Source organism: Doryrhamphus excisus, chromosome 21, assembly GCF_030265055.1.
Source record: "Doryrhamphus excisus isolate RoL2022-K1 chromosome 21, RoL_Dexc_1.0, whole genome shotgun sequence".
Lineage (NCBI taxonomy): Eukaryota > Metazoa > Chordata > Actinopteri > Syngnathiformes > Syngnathidae > Doryrhamphus > Doryrhamphus excisus.
Window position 1 is genome coordinate 9,293,956 of NC_080486.1, and position 17,748 is coordinate 9,311,703.

The window sequence follows — 17,748 nt, forward strand, 5'->3', positions numbered from 1 at the left end:
AGCAATTCAAAAGAGGTTGCACAAGAACCACCGCAGCGTCCTACTCAGCGGCAGAAAAAACGCTCTCTCTCTTCCTCTCTCTCTCTCTCTCTCACACACACACTCTCTCTATTTGTCAAATATGTAGTCCCAAATAAGTACAATATTTTCTTTTCACATTCTAAAAACGATAAATAAAAAGTGGATTAAAAAGGAGCGTGTGGAGGTGTGACGCAAATCTCATCCAAACTGCTTCTCGCGTCACCATCACCACCCAAAAAAAAAAAAAAAAAAATCCCTTAATCGTGATTCACTTGTGGGTCATGACGGGCTGCGTGGCGTCGTGCGTCGTGACACGCACTCCAACTGCTCCACTTCTTTACCCCTCCAAACAACACGCCGAATGCCAACTAAGACGTCTGCCCGGGGAGGGCGTCACATAGGGCGGCTGCATGCGGAGCCTGCCCCCGCCCACCCTTCCGGTGCTTGGAGGAGGATGAGAGGGAGAGAAAGGGAGAGAAAGGGAGAGGGAGGCTCTCTCCAGTGTCACAGCTTGTACTACTTGTACTTGTAAAGTATGTACTACTCATTATCTATTTTACTCACGTGTACTTGAACTACACAAATAAACTGTATTAACATAACATCCATTTGTGTGTCCTCATTATGCTCAGGGATTCCAATCTTGCAAAATACTTCTGGCGACCGCAACAGATTCATGGTGAGCCCTGCTAGGCTAACATGCTAACTACTAAGCCACATGATTAACATAACACAGCAACACCGATTTAAAACTGCAGCCACCATTTTTACTTGTGTTTTGTATTTTATTAATGCAAGCATGTGGAGCACACCAAGGCATACAGCCAGGGCTCCATTAATTTTTCTCCTTTCGCTATTCAATATTTCATATATTGCTAAAAGAAATACATTTTAAAAAGGCAGTAACTTCACAATTTCATATACATCCTGTTAATCTTTTTGAGTAGATTTGTGTTATGTTCAAGTGTAGCAATGATGCCAGAAGGTAAACACGGGCGAGCTTATCAAATGGTGTAATATTAAGAAAATGATATGTGGAGCTTAAAAGCATATCAACCACCTGACAAAGAATATCTGATGCACCAAAAAAAAAAAAAAAAAATTAAAGTAAAATGACTAAATTGCATGTGTTATTATGCATTCTATAATGTTTAAATGCAGTATAAAGATGACAGGCCAAAGCTGTGAGCATAACCATAACGTGCCTACAAAAAAAAAAAGGTCAGTCTTGTGCTCGGTACTGCCTGATGAGCCTCCGTCTCTGAGAGGTCTTCCTCAGTAGATGCCTGAAATCGTACGGGTTGTCCTCGGAGCGACTATCTGCAGAGGGAATTCTGGGAACGGAGCGCCTATTTGAAGGGAAGAAGAAGAAGAAGAAGAAAAGGCAGGAAGTGTTTTCACAATCTTTATGATGCAGACATGTTTTATGTAGCATATGTCTGGAATGTTGGCGGCACGGCGGTCGAGTGGTTAGCGTGCAGACCTCACAGCTAGGAGACCCCAGTTCAATTCCACCCTCGGCTATCTCTGTGTGGAGTTTGCATGTTCTCCCCGTGCATGCGCGGGTTTTCTCCGGGTACTCCGGTGTCCAAAATCAAATTTCATAAATTTGAAATTATGCAGACACTTAGCGCTACCATGCTGGGATGCTAGCACGTCAATATTAGCATGCTAACATAATTATACTAATATTTCTAGCATTTTCAGGGACAGGATCTTTACAAACACTTCACGCTATTATGCTAGGTGTGAGCATGCTAATGCTTGCATGTTAGCATTCTAACATTTTGCACTATACATTATGTGGTGTTAGTGATGAGTGGTTAGCGCGAAGGCCTCACAGCTAGGAGACTAGAGTTCAATTCTACCCTCGGCCTCCCACATTCCAAAAACATGCTAGGTTAATTGGCGACTCCAAATTGTCCATAGGTATGAACGTGAGTGTGAATGGTTGTTTGTCTATATGTGCCCTGTGATTGGCTGGCGACCAGTCCAGGGTGTACCCCGCCTCTCGCCCGAAGACAGCTGGGATAGGCTCCAGCTCCAGAAAATGAATGAATGAATGTCTGGAATGCTTGACTTTGCAATCTAGCATTAGCTTATTTTCTGGGCCCAACTGATGGTAAAGATGGAAGTATTCTTAATTTTTGGGAGGGGAAAAAAAAACAATTCTGGGTAGCTGCAGGCGACTCTCCCGTAATTAGCTTTACTCTAAAGCGCCATGGCTGCCAGGCGACGGCATCAAACATGTGCGCCATCTGCACACTCATTTGCGAGGCCGCTGCCTCGAGGTTGTTGTTTCTTTTTAAGTATATTCTCTGTATAAACAAGTTAATTTGTACAAAGTGTTTTTTTTCCCCCCATGAGTGATGATGTTTATGTAATAAATGATTTCATATGCTACTGGTGGCGTTGCGTATATTTTTTATACGTGTTCTTGTATTCCTCGTTTTATCAGGCGGTACCTTGTGTCTTTGTCAGGTTTGGATTCAGGCTCGGTGGCTACTTCCTGGTTGGACTCTTTGACCTCAGCAGGTTCTGGTTGGGCTTCCACAGAAGGCGTCCTATCCATGGACCAGCGCCTCTGAAGGCCGCTGGATGACGCCTCCTCGGTGGAAATGGCGGGAGTGGATCTGCTGGTGGGCAAGGCCTGGTAGTAGTGCTCGTCCTCGTCCAGCAGCTTACCTGGACTGCAAGGAAAAGACTCATAAAAAAGGGGGCAAGGGGTTTGATTCTCGTACACAACACTCTGACCTCTGTGTGACCGGTGCTGACCCGATGGGAGAATTTCCACATGGAGATCAATGAGTTTCACACGTTACCCAGCAATGACAGATATTCCAATCAGCCTCAATGACATGAAGAAAGGCTCGCAGGGAAATGCGTTTTTTTAAATCCTTCCATTGATGAGATGAGATGTGAGATGAGATAATAATGCCTTTCTTTATCTTGATTATAATAATCTTCTCTATCCACTGCATCGTTAGAGTGATTGACAGAGGAGTCCAACACCCCAACATTCATTCATTGATTCATTTTCTGCTACTTATCCTCACGAGGGTCGCGGGGGGTGCTGGAGCCTATCCCAGCTGTCTTTGGGCAAGATGCGGGGTACACACTGGACTGGTCGCCAGCCAATCATAGGCGACATATAGACAATCAATCATTCACACTCACATTCATACTTATGGACAATTTGGAGTCACATTCCAAAAACCTATTTGAGGAGCCCAGAGAGGGGCTAACGTCATTGCAGCACCCCAATGAATGCGTTGCTCAAACGCAGTACAGTATGGGAAAACTTTAAAGGAGTTTTTTGAAATTCATATTGGTTCATGTTTGTATATTTGAGTGTGAAGTTGCTGTATGATGACTTTAGTGACTGTTATATTGTTATATATACATATAGACAAACAACCATTCACACTCGCATTCATACCTATGGACAATTTGTAGTGGCTAATTAACCTAGCATGTTTTTGGAATGTGGGAGGAAACCGGAGTACCCGGAGAAAACCCACGCATGCACAGGGAGAACATGCAAACTCCACATAGAGATGGCAGAGGGTGGAATTGAACTCGGGTCTCCTAGCTGTGAGGCCTTCGCATAAACCACTCATCACTAACACCACATAACGCATAGTGCAAAATGTTAGTATAATTATGTTAGAATGCTAACATGCAAGCATTAGCATGCTCACACCTAGCATAATAGCGCAATGTGTTTGTAAAGATCCTATGCCTGAAAATGCTAGAAATATTAGTATAATTATGTTAGCATTGTAACATTGATGTGCTAGCATGCTAACACCTAGCATGATAGCGCTAAGTGTCTGCATAACTTCATATTTATGAAATTTGATTTTGGACACCGGAGTACCCGGAGAAAACCCACGCATGCACGGGGAGAACATGCAAGCTCCACATAGAGATGGCCGAGGGTGGAATTGAACTCGGGTCTCCTAGCTGTGAGGCTTGCGTGCTAACCACTAGTCCACCGTACAGCTCACACCTCAACATGATCACACAAATTTACCGTTTGAGGATTTGTCACCATCTTCACTGTCATGCAACAGCGGTGTTCCACAGGGATGCGCTTGTAGTCCCCTTATCTTCACCCAAATACAGATCCCTGCTATCCATAGTAAATGGTGAAAAAGCTACACTCATAATAAGGCTTAATTTGATATTCTTAACCAGAGGTCCCCCTGGGGGGGGGGGGGGTTTCGCAGGGGGCGACAGTAAGGTGTACATAACACAACAAAGCTGTGTATGCAGAGCACCATGATTAAGAACCCTGACCCCGTCCGTGTTTGCCGGGCTACAAAACCTAACCGATGCTAAACTACTGTCCTGCACAACACCCACATGACAAGACCCTAATGTCTTACATTGAAAGACGGCCACATTCATATTTCCAACATGAAATGCCACAGAACGTGTCCGACGGGTTGACCGCGACACAAGAAGACGCTAGTAAATTTCCCAGAGGAGGATTGTGATGTCGCACGCCATTAAACACTGTCGTTATGTCGGCGCCATAGTGCGTTTGGCTCACTGTGTGCAAAGAGGATGTTAAATCAGGCTTAAAAATGGACTTACTCTTCTTTCCTGGGCTTGCGTTTGTCATCCTGGACGGAGCGCTGAGAGGAAGAGCGAACATGTCAGTGATGATCATCTATAGTATGAACACAATAGCTTGATGGATGCTCAAGTTTGATAACCTTTATGGCGGTCTGATAATAAACCTTAATGAGCAATGGTAGTTGGGAATTGTTCAAATGTCAACTGCTCTGCCACATTTTGGCAGACTCACATGAATCAGTGTGTAGTAGGTGCAGTCCTCCGGCGTGTTTAGGGTCTTTGGCTGCAGGGTTCGACGGGGGGGCCTCGACAGTCTTTTGTCGGCTGAAAAGACAGGAGGACAAGATCAAGAAATGTGTTCCAAAACTCCCTTTTAATGACATTCTAACAGGAATTCCTAATTCCGGTGCATTGGTGCCTTGGTGCATTCGTTCCATAGAACAACGGCATGAACAGAGTGAGACCATTTGTCAGTCATACTTTGTCTGTCTGTCTGTGGGTGGAGGCGGGGCCGGTCGCATACAGAGAGTGCAGAGGAATTGAACATAGTAGAAATTAAATTAGTAGATTATGATATATTTTCTGGGCGAGTGGTTAGCACGCAGACCTCACAGCTAGGAGACCAGAGTTCAATTCCCTCGGCCATCTCTGTGTGGATTTTGCATGTTCTCCCCGTGCATGTGTGGGTTTTCTCCGGGTACTCCGGTTGTATATGTTCTATATGTGCCCTGTGATTGGCTGGCGACCAGTTCAGTGTGTACCCCGCCTCTCACCCGAGAAGCAGAACTGGAGATAGCAGAGATGAGGATGCTGAGGTTCTCATTGGGAGTGACCAGGATGGATAGGATCAGGAACAAAGTACATCAGAGGGACATTACATATTAGAGGCCTCATTCATTCATTCATTTATTTTCTACTGCTTATCCTCACAGGAGTCGCGGGGGTGCTGGAGCCTATGCCAGCTGTCGCCAGCCAATCACATATAGACAAACAACCATTCACACTCACATTCATACCTATGGACAATTTGGAGTCGCCAATTAACCTAGCATGTTTTTGGAACGTGGGAGGAAACCGGAGTACCCGGAGAAAACCCACGCATGCACGGGGAGAACATGCAAACTCCACACAGAGATGGCCGAGGGTGGGATCAAACTCCAGTCTCCTAGCTGTGAGGCCTGCGCGCTAACCACTCGACCACCATGCCGCCCCGGTAGAAAATCAATGAATGAATAATATATTTTCTTTAGATTCTGTTTAGTTTTTTCCCCCACAGGCTTTGCTACGCATCTTAAAACAAAGTTTGATCAATGTATTTTTTGTCAACAAATAGGCTAACCTAATGTGATAATTGCTGTTAAAATGTGAATGTAATGTTAGCACAGTAGCTCACATACTGTAGCTATAGTATGTTAGCGTTGCTATTGTTTGTATGTGATACATGGCATCCATTATGTTAGATGAGTGCAGAGTTACAGTATGTAAAGAGTGGATAAATAGCGCTTGGTTCATGGAGAGAGAGAGAGAGAGAGAGAGAGAGAGACACAGCTCATTAGCATTAAAGCTACAGGAACCCCAAATGGTGTGTCCTTCAGTCAGGCTTTTAAACACTATTGTGGGAACTGTTAGTCTGATTTAAAATTGTTGACTAATATATAAATATGTATATGTGCCCTGTGATTGGCTGGCCACCAGTCCAGGGTGTACCCCGCCTCTCGCCCGAAGACAGCTGGGATAGGCTCCAGCACCCCCGCGACCCTCGTGAGGATAAGCGGTAGAAAATGAATGAATGAATATATAAATATGGAACCTTTAAAGAAAGCTTCATGGTGGGTCCATGGTTCAAGCATGCAGGCATCACTAGCGGTCATCATCACGTTCGAGCCAAAGTTCATTCATTACGGCCCAACCGGGTCACCACAGAGACGACCCGAGCGCGACCTTTGGCTTATCGAGCAGCCCTCCATTCAGGCTGCAGTTTAACCTCCAGGCCTCGGCGGGTTAGAATTTTCCAACAGACACACACAAAAAAAAAAAACGTTTACTAACTTTGCCAAGCGCACCCCAGCAGGGGGTGGTTGTGAGCAGCCGGGTCGCCATTCATGCGTGACGCGTGCTGTAATTTATCATTTGTGTCAACGGTGACGGACGGCGACAATATTCCACAGTTATTGCAAATATATCACAGCGACCTTTCAGCGTTACTCTTTATTAATCATGTTCAAGCAAGGGGGGAAAACAGGTGAATAAAATCCATCCAAAAGCAGGGGGAAAAGTTTCTAATATGATTGAGCAACTCTGCCTGAAAGGTCACTTTGTATTACAAAAGGAACAAGCGCAAGGCAATTCCGCATAGCCTCTAATTGATTCTGCTATAATTGTCACAAAACGTGATTAAGCTTTTGACGACCTTCCCCTGTGAGGAGCAATGTGACCGGCACGTTTTATTGTGTGCGTCACAAAACCATTGTGATGGAGTTGATTATTATGTGCATGAATTTATGGAGAAGCGAGCTGGCAGTGCAGCAGCAGCAGCCGTGGGAAATAACACACAGAAGTTTACACGTAACCTCCGGCCATGTTGGTGTCAACGCAATGAAAATAGCATTTGCTCTAGCAACCTTATTTAGAGATCAGTTATGCTAGAGTGAATCAAGATGAATATTATATTGTATATATGTATTGTATATATATTGTAGATTGAAAATAAACATAAAAAGAGGGGAAATAACAGTTCTATTAAGTCTAATTGAAATGTGAGAATGACACATAAACATGGCCGCCTCCATAACAATACCTTCTAATACAATTTCATTCATTCATTCATTTACCGCTTTTTCCTCACGAGGGTCGCAGGGGGTGCTGGAGCCTATTCCAGCTATCTTTGGGCGAGAGGTGGGGTACACCCTGGACTGGTCGCCAGCCAACCAATCACAGGGCACATATAGACAAACAACCATTCACACTCACATTCATACCTATGGGCAATTTGGAGTCGCTAATTAACCTAGCATGTTTTTGGAATGTGGGAGGAAACCGGAGTACCTGTAAACTCAACACAGAGATGGACGAGGGTGGAATTGAACTCGGGTCTCCTAGCTGTGAGGCCTGCATGCTAACCACTATCCACCATGCAGCCTTACATCACAACATATTGTCATGTATTTGATCATATTCCCTAATCTCATGTATTGTTTCTTCTCAAGAACGTCTTATTACACCTGAACACACTGAAATTTTATTTTTTGCCTTTTTCCTCTATTTCTCCCATTCCCCACACATTTCCTTTCGACAATGTGGGAGGAAACCGGAGTACCCGGAGAAAACCCACGCATGCACGGGGAGAACATGCAAACTCCACACAGAGATGGCCGAGGGTGGAATTGAACCCTGGTCTGCCTCCATAACAATACCTTCTAATACAATTTCAATGAGAGAATCCAACAAATGACAAATCGTAGGTTATTAATGTCCTCTGAAGCTCTAACCTTTCAGGAGTGGCAGCGACGTTCCAGATTTTGCCCCCCCTCCCCCCAATCCACGCACCCAACAGTGTGCTCACCTCCTCCCCCCCAAAAAAAGCAATTACTTATTTTGATGACACGTTGGATAGAGAAGCGCTTCCTGCCTCGGCACTTGACTTTCACAGGTTTCCCGATCTAATCAAAGGCTCACGAGAATGCGCCGCAGATAACGCAGCATCTCTCGGTGGGGAGAGACGGAAATAAAGGCCTCCGCTCCCGTGTGGAGAAAAAAAACAAGAGTGTTATGGAAATGCAGTGCTGGTGGTGGCCGACATTGTCAACTCTACTGGCTCAGAACCATAATTTAGACATTCATTAGCAAATGTTTCGTTTGTATGCGGCAGGAAATGACAAAGCCGCATTTCACGGTCAATATTTTTTTTCACTTTTCTGACGTATAAATGTCGTTACAATGTGGTATTCTCGTGTTAAAGATGCCACATTTCAAATTTCAGATAATGATGTTAGCGTATTTGGAAGTAAGTCTTGAAAGAAGTTCCTTTATGATGTCCAAGAGGGGCACACTTCCTTATATGGGCATGTCTGTAAGCAGATAAGCTCTCTGCCCTCCCCCAAGCTGCACTTCTGTGTACTGTGCTAGCAAAGCCACATTTGTTTACAATTCCTAACAACGCCACCATTAGGTACAAGTGGTTGGAGTTCTTGATTCGCTACCAGCAAAATTAATGGATTTTAATCTGTCAACAGAATTTCACACGGGACTGGTTTGTGAATATGGACCAGTATGCCGACAAAGTACTACTTACCATTGAGTAAGTAGCTTGAAGTAGTCTTGAAGTAACCTCTTTTTTTGAGAAACTTCAGACTGCCCAGTCTCTATTTCCGGATCGGATTTGGGATCCAACACATTTGGCTGCACTTTAAAAGTTGACATTTTAAAAAGATCAGCATTTATTAAATTTATTTTTTTCTCTTTTTTTTCTCCTTTCTTTCCTCTAATTTTATTTATTTATATTATTTAATGTTATTTTTGTAGCTTTGGGAATATTTTTCTCCTTATTTTACTTTAACATATTTTTTGTCGTTTTTTTATTTATTTATATATATTTTTATTTATATCCCCCAAAAAATATTTTATTTTTTTTATTTTATTTATTTATATATTTTTTATATTTTATTGATTTATTATATTCATTCATTTTCTACCACTGATCCTCACGAGGGTTGCAGGGGTGCTGGAGCCTATCCCAGCTGTCTTCAGACGACAGGCGGGGTACACCCTGGACTGGTCTGATTTATAATACATTATATTTATTTATTACTATACCGTTAGCTAGCTCCTAACTCCTTTTAAGTACTTGCTAGTGTGACCAACCACAGCGGAGTGGGTGTGCCTGGAGGCGGGGCGTAGGTGGAATACATTATAACAGACCGTTTTCACGAGAACCACAAAATCCAAAGAAATACAGCTGAATAGGTGCAGATTCTGGAAGAACTGTAAAGCTTTTTGTGCTGGTTATTGTGTGTAGCTGCTCTATAGGAGTCCACAACTCCTACAAAAAGCATTGTAGAATGCTTTGCATTGTTTACCACATAGCATCTCATCCTTACGTGATTTGTGTATCTGAGGAGCAAAGCCGTTGATTGTCTTTCCTTTCACGAACATGCCATTCTTCTCTGGGTTTGATTGATGGGCCTGAATAATCTCCGTTAGCTTCTGCTGCAGGGCCACAAAGTTCTGAGAAGTCTTTGCAATCTGTACGGGAACATAGCAACGAGTGAGTGGGGTTAAATTCTGGTGGTAAACAAATGAAGTGACCTGTTTGGAGAAGCTCTCCAGTTGCTGGGCTTCATCCTGTGCCGTTTGCTTGAAGGCCTTCAGCTTCTTGCGTTCTTTGTAGCCCCGAAAGTTGCTTTGGATCTTCACCGCAGCCTCTTCTTCCTCCCCTCGTCTGTCTTTTTCTGCATCATCTTTATGTTCTAACACAACATCAGAGACATCCACAGTGTCTTCTGCCACTTCTAGCTCTACGTCATTTGGAGTTAAAGCTTCTAGGTTCTCGTCGGTTGCATCGTCATTGACTTCTTTTGACTTCCTGTCAGGGATCTTTCCTTCCTCCTCAAGTCGCTTGCGTTCCTTGTAGCCTCTGAAGTGACTCTGAAGCACCACAGCTGCTTTGGTCTCCTCCGAGTCTCCTTCCTCATCTGAAGCTTTCTGCTGAACCGCCGTGGCTCGCACCTCCTGAAGCCTCTTCCTCTCCTGGTGACCTCGGAAGTGACTCTGAAGCACCACAGCTGCTTTGGTCTCCTCCTGGAAGCTAGTGGCATCTCCGTTCTCCGACACGTTAGAGTCTTCAGGCGTGGCTTCTTCAGCCAGTTCAACCTCCACCTCGTCTGCCGCTTCGATAGTCTCGTCATCCTCCGGTACCTGTGTGTGGTCGCTATCTTCGTTCTCCTCGGCTTCGTATGTGCTGTCTTCCTCCTCATCGTCTGGACTCTTTACCCGCTCTTCGTCTTCCGTGCTTGTCCGCTCTTGACCACGTTGAGGTTCTAACAAGATTAACGGAACCTCCAACTCGGCTCCAGCCATTGTCTTCTTTCTCTCCTTGAGCTTCTTCCTCTCCTGATAGCCTCGGAAGTTGCTTTGCAGGACGACAGCTGCCTTGGATTCTTCCTCTCCATTGGGATGATCATCCTGAGGGATGTTCTTTTCTGGTTCCTCTGCATTTTCTGCTTTCTCTTTAGCTTCTCTGGAAAAAAAAAGGTAGAATTTTATCAAGTTGAGTACGGTTTAGAACAGTAAATTGGCATCCATCTTGTATTTCTTACCGCTTCCTTTTGAAACTTCTCCTTTCTTTGTGGCCTCGGTAGTGCGCCTGAATCTTTGTTGCCGCTTTGTGCCTCTCCACCATCTCCTTGTACTTCTTTTTTGCAAGATAGCCCCTGCAGACTGAGCGAGACGACAATCAGTCAAAACAAGCTGCTCACCCCCTCCATCATCTAAATCTGTAGTAGCTCTTACCGGATTGAAACTGTAGAATGAAGGCTTGTAGCTTCACTTTTTTCTTTTCGTCGGAGACCCTTTTTCGAGCTTTATAACCTCTGTATGCTGGAAAAAATTCAACCGAGAATGACATTGTCCCTGTTTTTATTTATAGCATGCATTGTTGACTAACCTGACTGCAGCACCAGAGCACCTTGCGCTCGCTCCTTTAACATCCGGCGGTAGCGTTTGCATCCCAGCCAGCCACGGATGCAAGCCTGCAGCAGAACAATCCGCTGCGTCGCTTGCTGCACCATCAGATTGAGGTATTCTATGTGGTAATACTTGAGGAAAACCTAATCATCAAGGCAAAAACAAGCAGACTGAGAAACGGCTTCTTCCCAAGAGCCATCACCACCCTGAACTCAGACATATAACGTACCTGGTCATTAGCATAATGCAAATGTGCAATATTTTCCATCACTGCCTCTGTTACTACCTCAATCATATTTATTTAACAACCCATTACAATACACTCATATGTGACTTTACTCATCTGTACACACCAGTCATTATTTGCACTATGACCCATTGATCATTGCACTAAAATTAATATACAGTAAACCTCGGATATATCGGACTCGGATATATCGGAAATTCGCTCACAACGGACAGATAAAAAAGAACCGATTTTTCTGTAATGCATTTCCAATAAAAATTCATTGGATATATTGGATTTCGCCTATTTCGGACAAAATCTCCAGTCCCGTTCCAATGCATTTCCATTAAATTTCCCTCGCATATATCGGATGGCCGCATCGTTGATGTCACTGGCTATTGTCTTTCTCCTGGCTCCAGATTTCGGACAAATATAAAAGTGAGTGACGTCAATAATACTAGCACGGCAGTGAATGAGATCTTAACCTCACTATTGGAAATAACGTAGGCCTGACGGGCGTAACAGGGCCTAGCTTAATTAACAATTTGTTATGCTCAGAGTCCAATAAAGTTAAATTCTCATTACCTTACGTCTCTTTTCATTGCCCAGTCCAGGTACATTGGAAACATAGTCAAGGAAGTGCCTTTTTATAACGGATAAAATCCGATTTACGCATATACCGGATATAAATCCGATATATGCGTAAAACGGACATTTTCCGGTATACGCATATAACGGATTCGCTTATATCGGACAAAACCAGTGGGAACAATTGAATCCGATATATCCGAGGTTTACTGTATCTGCTCCTGCACATGCTCCTGTGCAATACTATGTGTATATTTTGGATATCTTGTATATATCTTGTTAAATTGTCTTTTTACTCTACTATATATACTCTTTTTTTTGTTTTTTAAACTTGACTACTGCACTGAATAGAGAAGCTCTCCAATTTCGTTGTACATCTTGTATAACGACAATAAAGGCCATTCCATTCCATTAAACACATGTTACATTCCAATTCAGCCAACAGCATGTAGCATTAGCATGGCACCTTTGTATAATTTTACAGTAATACCTTTGTTTTCCCCATGGCCCAGTTCTCCAGATTGGCTTTCTCCAATATGATTGTGCACGTCTCTGGAGTCACAGCTGGCTCCTCGTCGGCATGGAAAGCTAAGATGTGATACCTGTAACCGCCGCGCCTCATAAGTCGGAAGCAAACAAAAGCACCAATGCGACTAAACAATTAACAACAACCTTTTTAGGAAATTAGCAAAAAGGATGCGGTGAGAGTAGCCCTGCCGGCGGATCTTGGCCGTCTCTAAAATGCCAGTGTATCGCAGTTGAACCAGAACCTTCTCCCGGTCAAACTTGTGGGCTTGTCTGTCGTTATTGGGTTTTATGCAGCGAACAAAGTGGGGCTGTCCTGCAACCATCTTGGACAATAGATCCATCAGGGAGTACTAGAAGGAGAAACACAGCAGCGTAACTTTGGGTAGTTCAGTCTACATTGTAAAGACTAATCAATGAAAACATGCGCTTACTCTGAAGTAGGACGCCACAGTCTGCGTCCTCATGTTGGTGGTTTCTCGAGGATGGTAAGGCATGTCGGCGTCAACCGGCTGACAAAACATAAACGTTAAATTTGTCACAAAAAAAAAAACAGCAGCTGCTGAATAACTACACTAAATGCAAGGGGGAGGCGGTGATTATTATGATTTCAAATGATAGGGAGTACAATTAGCTAATATTATAAAGCATTAGCGAGTAGGCCAACTTTGCAACTACTACTTTATCAACATTTGGTATTGTACTTTGTCACCGAGAAAGCATTGTGTTTTCAAATCCCGAGAAAGCTGCAAAAGAAATGCAAAAAGCATAAACCAAACTACCTTATTGAAACACTTACATGCTACGACTACGTTAAAAAGCCATAGCATTTCAGTATGTGGAATCAAACTATGGAATGGATTGAGTAAGACCCTCAAACAATGCACAACGATGAGCCAATTCAAGAAACAATACAAGCAGTTGATGTTTGCTAAATACAAGGATGAAGAGTCTTGAACCAGTCATGATGTGCTATACATATCACTATATTGACACTTACTATGGTACACATTATGTCATTGTAAAAATAAATAAATAAATAAATAAATAAATAAAAATTATTTTTTAATTATATATATTTAATTATAAATTAAAAATAAAAACAAAAATAAAAACAACTATATTAAGAAAGCAGGAAGTTACTATGGTACCCATTATGTCATTGTATGGTCATATTACCTCGTACTTTGGTATGTGACAAAATTAAAAAAACATTTTAAAATTAAAACAAAACAAAAAAAACCTCAAAACTATATTAGGAAAGCAGGAAGTGAACAAATGTACCAGTTACTGATTGTAAAAGTACCAGATGGAGGGGTAGGATTTAATAAGCTTTGCTTCTTCCTACTCCTTTTGGACATGTGGAACTGTGAACTGATTATGTGATGCATTCAATTGTAATCTGATGCATGTTCAAATGAAATAAAACCATTACCTTTCTTATGATAATTAAAATGATACACATGCTAAATGATATGCACGGACATTAGTGGTTCATTCATTCATTAGTGGTGATGACGATGCATAGTTAGTATTATGTAAGCGGACAGAGCAAGAGTTTTTTTTTTTCTTCTTTTTAAAAAGGTGACTATCCAAGAGTGATGCAAACAAAAAAAATGACAGGTGAACTAGAAATACAAATGTTACCTCAGTGAAATTAAAGGAACTGTATAAGGTAAGCACTCCCATCTTTACCATAGGCATGCAGCAACAGCAGGGGGAAAAGGAGACAAAAAGAGTAAGAAGATAAAATCAAATAAAAAGCTTTCACCAATATAGTAAAAAGCAGTGGAAAGCAGTGGAAAAGTAAAAACACTTATCACAAGAAGATACCTTGGCGAAGGTGATGGTGCGTGTGGGGGTCCGCGGGCAGCATAGTGTGTTGATGCCTTTGCCTTTAGTGTGGGCAAGGTTGCCTGAGAAATAAATAATAAAAAATAACATAGAAATGTCCCTGTGCTTGGACCACACCCACACCAAACAAGGTGCCTCATCTCACTCCAGTCTACCCTCGCTGGACATCTTCTAAATCGTATACTCGCCTGTTTTGGTGAGAGGATGTGTGACAAGTTTGCGAACAAGCTCGTTCTCCGATGACCTGAGTAGGAGCACGATGTCAGCCGGTAGTGTGTCTCGATTCTTGGCCAAGAATCCAGCAGCATTGTAGATCACCTTTAAGAGTTTAAAGGAAATAATTAATGGTAGGAAAAAAACAATTGATAAGTGATAGAAGTACCTTTCCAGCATAGTGGTGAATACCGAATCCAAGGTCAATCCTCTTTGGTCTCCAAAAGCTTTTGGCCTTCAGATTGTCTTGGAATTTTTCTAAAAAAAAAAAAAAAAAGAGGACACCATCAGAGTTTGGCGAAAAGGTAAACAAAACCAAGTCTTTTTTAAGTGAACTGACCTACGAGGGTCTGATCAGTGGCCTGCGGGAAGCGACTTTCCTCATCTAGCAGAGACAGCATTCCCATCGGTTTCTGCAGAAAGAGGTCCAACAGAGGCCGGTTGTCCTCGTACTCGATCATGCGAGCGTCCACCTCCTCGTTGAGGTACTCGTCCTGCGGAGAGACCGCAAGGCTCACAAATGATGATGACTCAGGAGCTTGAAGATACTAGAGCCTTATGGCTGCTTTTATGACTCGGCACATTAGTGGAAACGTTTCTATTCTAGCATTAACAGCCCACTGGGAATGTAATGGATTGTCAGCATATGCATAGAAGATTGAATAAAAAACATCTACAGCACGGGTCTCAAACACGTGGCCCGTGGGCCAAATGTGGCCCGCATGACACTAGTTTGAGGACCCCGCCTTGAAAGTTTAATGTTAGTGCGGCGCAAGTTTGATATGGATGCTGTATGGTATCATGTACCCAGAAAAAATTATTAAGTTTGATTAATGTTCATGTTAAAGGTTAAATAACTGTTAATAGTTATCCTCCCTATCCGTGTGGAAGTGGTAAGTTTTTGGCTATTTAAGTTTAAAGGAAATAACTTGGAGGCTACCGTTTAGGTCGCTAGCTCTCTAGTTTGCGAGTTAGCATGTGTCTCAAGACCCTGCAGTTGCGCAATATGTTGTAAATAAAAAGAGTATAAATGTGACTATAGTCGTGTTTTGTCATGTCTACAGGGCTCTAATAATGCTTTGTTCATTTTCATCTGAAAAAAATAATTTGTCTACCCACCAACTATATGTGGTTTCTTAATTTTTAATTATTTGCCGTTTTATTATTATATTTATTTATTACTGATTGATTTTCTTTATTCTTGATCTTTTTTTGTGTAGAAAAATAAAAATTAAGATATTTGAGAACAGTGGAATGTTTTATCAGAGCTTTTCTTGTAGAAAATCGGAACCAAAGCAAAGTTTATTCATTTTTCTGTTTTTAATAAATGCGTTTTTTTTTTTTTTGAAAACCTGACGCGGCCCAGCCTCACCCAGACCCTAGCGCCAGTGGCCCCCAGGTAAATTTAGTTTGAGACCCCTGATCTACAGTATTTGCTTTAATTGTAGCAAGTAATCACCTTAGGAACAATTATGCTAAAGAGTATGCTAGCAGGCAGTATAGCATAAATGTATGTCTGGGCCTGCTGCCAACGAGACCCCAAGAGTGGATTTAAGTCTAACGCTGTCCTCCACTCCTAATTGAGCCTTGTTTAGAATGATTTATAGGCGTTCTCCATGGGTAAGACCAAATAATTTAACAGTAAACCATTCTTTGCCCTCCCCCGAGGCTGCCCCCCCCCCTTTCGCTAGAGGTCTGCATAAACGCAATGCATTTCAGCCTTGTCGTCACACTCAGGTGACAAATGATAACTAGTTTAGATGGAAATGAATCAGCGGCGAGGTGGCGGATGAGCACTGAAGTGCTCTGGAGTTACCTGCTCCCAGGCAAATACGTGCTGGTTGAAGTAAAACTGGATCTGCTCGTTGGCGATATTGATGCAGAGCTGTTCGAATGAGTTCCTCTTGAAGTTCTCGAAGCCGAAGATGTCCAGGATGCCGATATTCAAGCCCCTGTCATCTTCGCTGAAATGTGTAACACCTCTTATTAGATGACCAAATGATGCATTCAGGTGCGTTAGATCTCACCCGAGGTGGCTGTCAGGCCGAAGCAGCGTATTAATATGGTTGACGATCCAGCTGAAGAGGCGGCCATAGAGAGCCTTGCTCATGGCGTCCCTCACCTCTGCCGCCTTTTCCACCGTGTTGGGCCGCACGATGGTCTCGCCCCGGGCCACCACGCAGTGGGAGGTCAACGCTTCCTGGAGCTCATCGGAGCGGATGCACAGCAAGGATGCCACTGAGGCAAAACAAGACAAAAAAAGTGAATCACTAAAACTCATCCTTAGGCTATGATTGTGATTTATTCTGCTTATTTATTCTCATTGAAGTGATACCCGGCGACAGCGAGGCATAGCACGTTTTTATATTAGCGAATAATAATAACAACAAACAATGCGGTAGAATATCTGATCACTGACGCACAATGTATGCTGGGAAATGAAAATACCGCAGCAGCCATTGTATTGAGGTTAAGATAAGATAAGCCCTTATTAGTCCCGTAGTGGGTAAAGTGACACAGCAACAGAATTGTCGAGATAATAAAATATCAGCGTCTCCAGCAAAGAGGGCACAAACAATGTAATCACATCAGTACATGTCAAATACTGCACGTTTAAGTAGAAATGCATGCTAAACATTGTGTCCATCTTACCGTTTTCCAGGTTGGACATGTTGGTAATGTTGCTCTTGTCTGTTTGGTGCTCGGAGGCCACTGCAGAAAACTCGACATCGCCCGAGTTGAGAATGGCAGCCAGCGTGCTGTAAACACTTCCCAGCTCCTGCAGAGACAACTTTATTTAACTCATTTTACATTTTAATGCATAAAAAGAATCACATAACATTTGTTTATTGCAGGGGTCTCAAACACGTGGCCCGCAGGACACTAGTTTGAGGCCCCCGCATTGATATGAAAGTTTGATATGGATGCTGTATGGTATCATGTACCCAGAAAAAGTTATTACGTTTGATTAATGTTCATGTTAAAGGTTAAATAACTGTTAATAGTTATCCTCCCTATCCGTGTGGAAGTGGTAAGTTTTTGGCTATTTAAGTTTA

General features: G+C 42.8%; 1 protein-coding gene across 7 annotated transcripts in view; it reads right to left on the reverse strand.

The window, feature by feature from the left end:
* Positions 1-1,221: 1,221 nt before the first annotated feature.
* The window catches only part of myo3a (myosin IIIA), a 39,512-nt gene continuing 22,985 nt past the window's right edge, over positions 1,222-17,748 (reverse strand). For 4 of the 7 annotated variants that reach the window (XM_058060604.1, XM_058060603.1, XM_058060600.1 and 1 more), the window contains 21 exons: positions 17,345-17,471; positions 16,720-16,930; positions 16,509-16,656; positions 15,033-15,186; positions 14,862-14,950; positions 14,668-14,797; positions 14,459-14,541; positions 14,273-14,314; positions 13,330-13,371; positions 13,060-13,137; positions 12,773-12,978; positions 12,591-12,702; positions 11,267-11,429; positions 11,113-11,199; positions 10,920-11,040; positions 9,910-10,840; positions 9,702-9,846; positions 4,838-4,929; positions 4,624-4,664; positions 2,487-2,711; positions 1,222-1,370 (listed from right to left, as the gene is read on the reverse strand). In XM_058060604.1, the coding sequence (XP_057916587.1) occupies positions 1,244-1,370; positions 2,487-2,711; positions 4,624-4,664; positions 4,838-4,929; positions 9,702-9,846; positions 9,910-10,840; positions 10,920-11,040; positions 11,113-11,199; positions 11,267-11,429; positions 12,591-12,702; positions 12,773-12,978; positions 13,060-13,137; positions 13,330-13,371; positions 14,273-14,314; positions 14,459-14,541; positions 14,668-14,797; positions 14,862-14,950; positions 15,033-15,186; positions 16,509-16,656; positions 16,720-16,930; positions 17,345-17,471 (3,354 nt within the window). In that variant the 3' untranslated portion in view covers positions 1,222-1,243. The remainder of the gene's footprint in view (positions 1,371-2,486; positions 2,712-4,623; positions 4,665-4,837; positions 4,930-9,701; positions 9,847-9,909; positions 10,841-10,919; positions 11,041-11,112; positions 11,200-11,266; positions 11,430-12,590; positions 12,703-12,772; positions 12,979-13,059; positions 13,138-13,329; positions 13,372-14,272; positions 14,315-14,458; positions 14,542-14,667; positions 14,798-14,861; positions 14,951-15,032; positions 15,187-16,508; positions 16,657-16,719; positions 16,931-17,344; positions 17,472-17,748) is intronic. The other 3 variants (XM_058060601.1, XM_058060599.1, XM_058060602.1) reach the window with 2 other exon arrangements.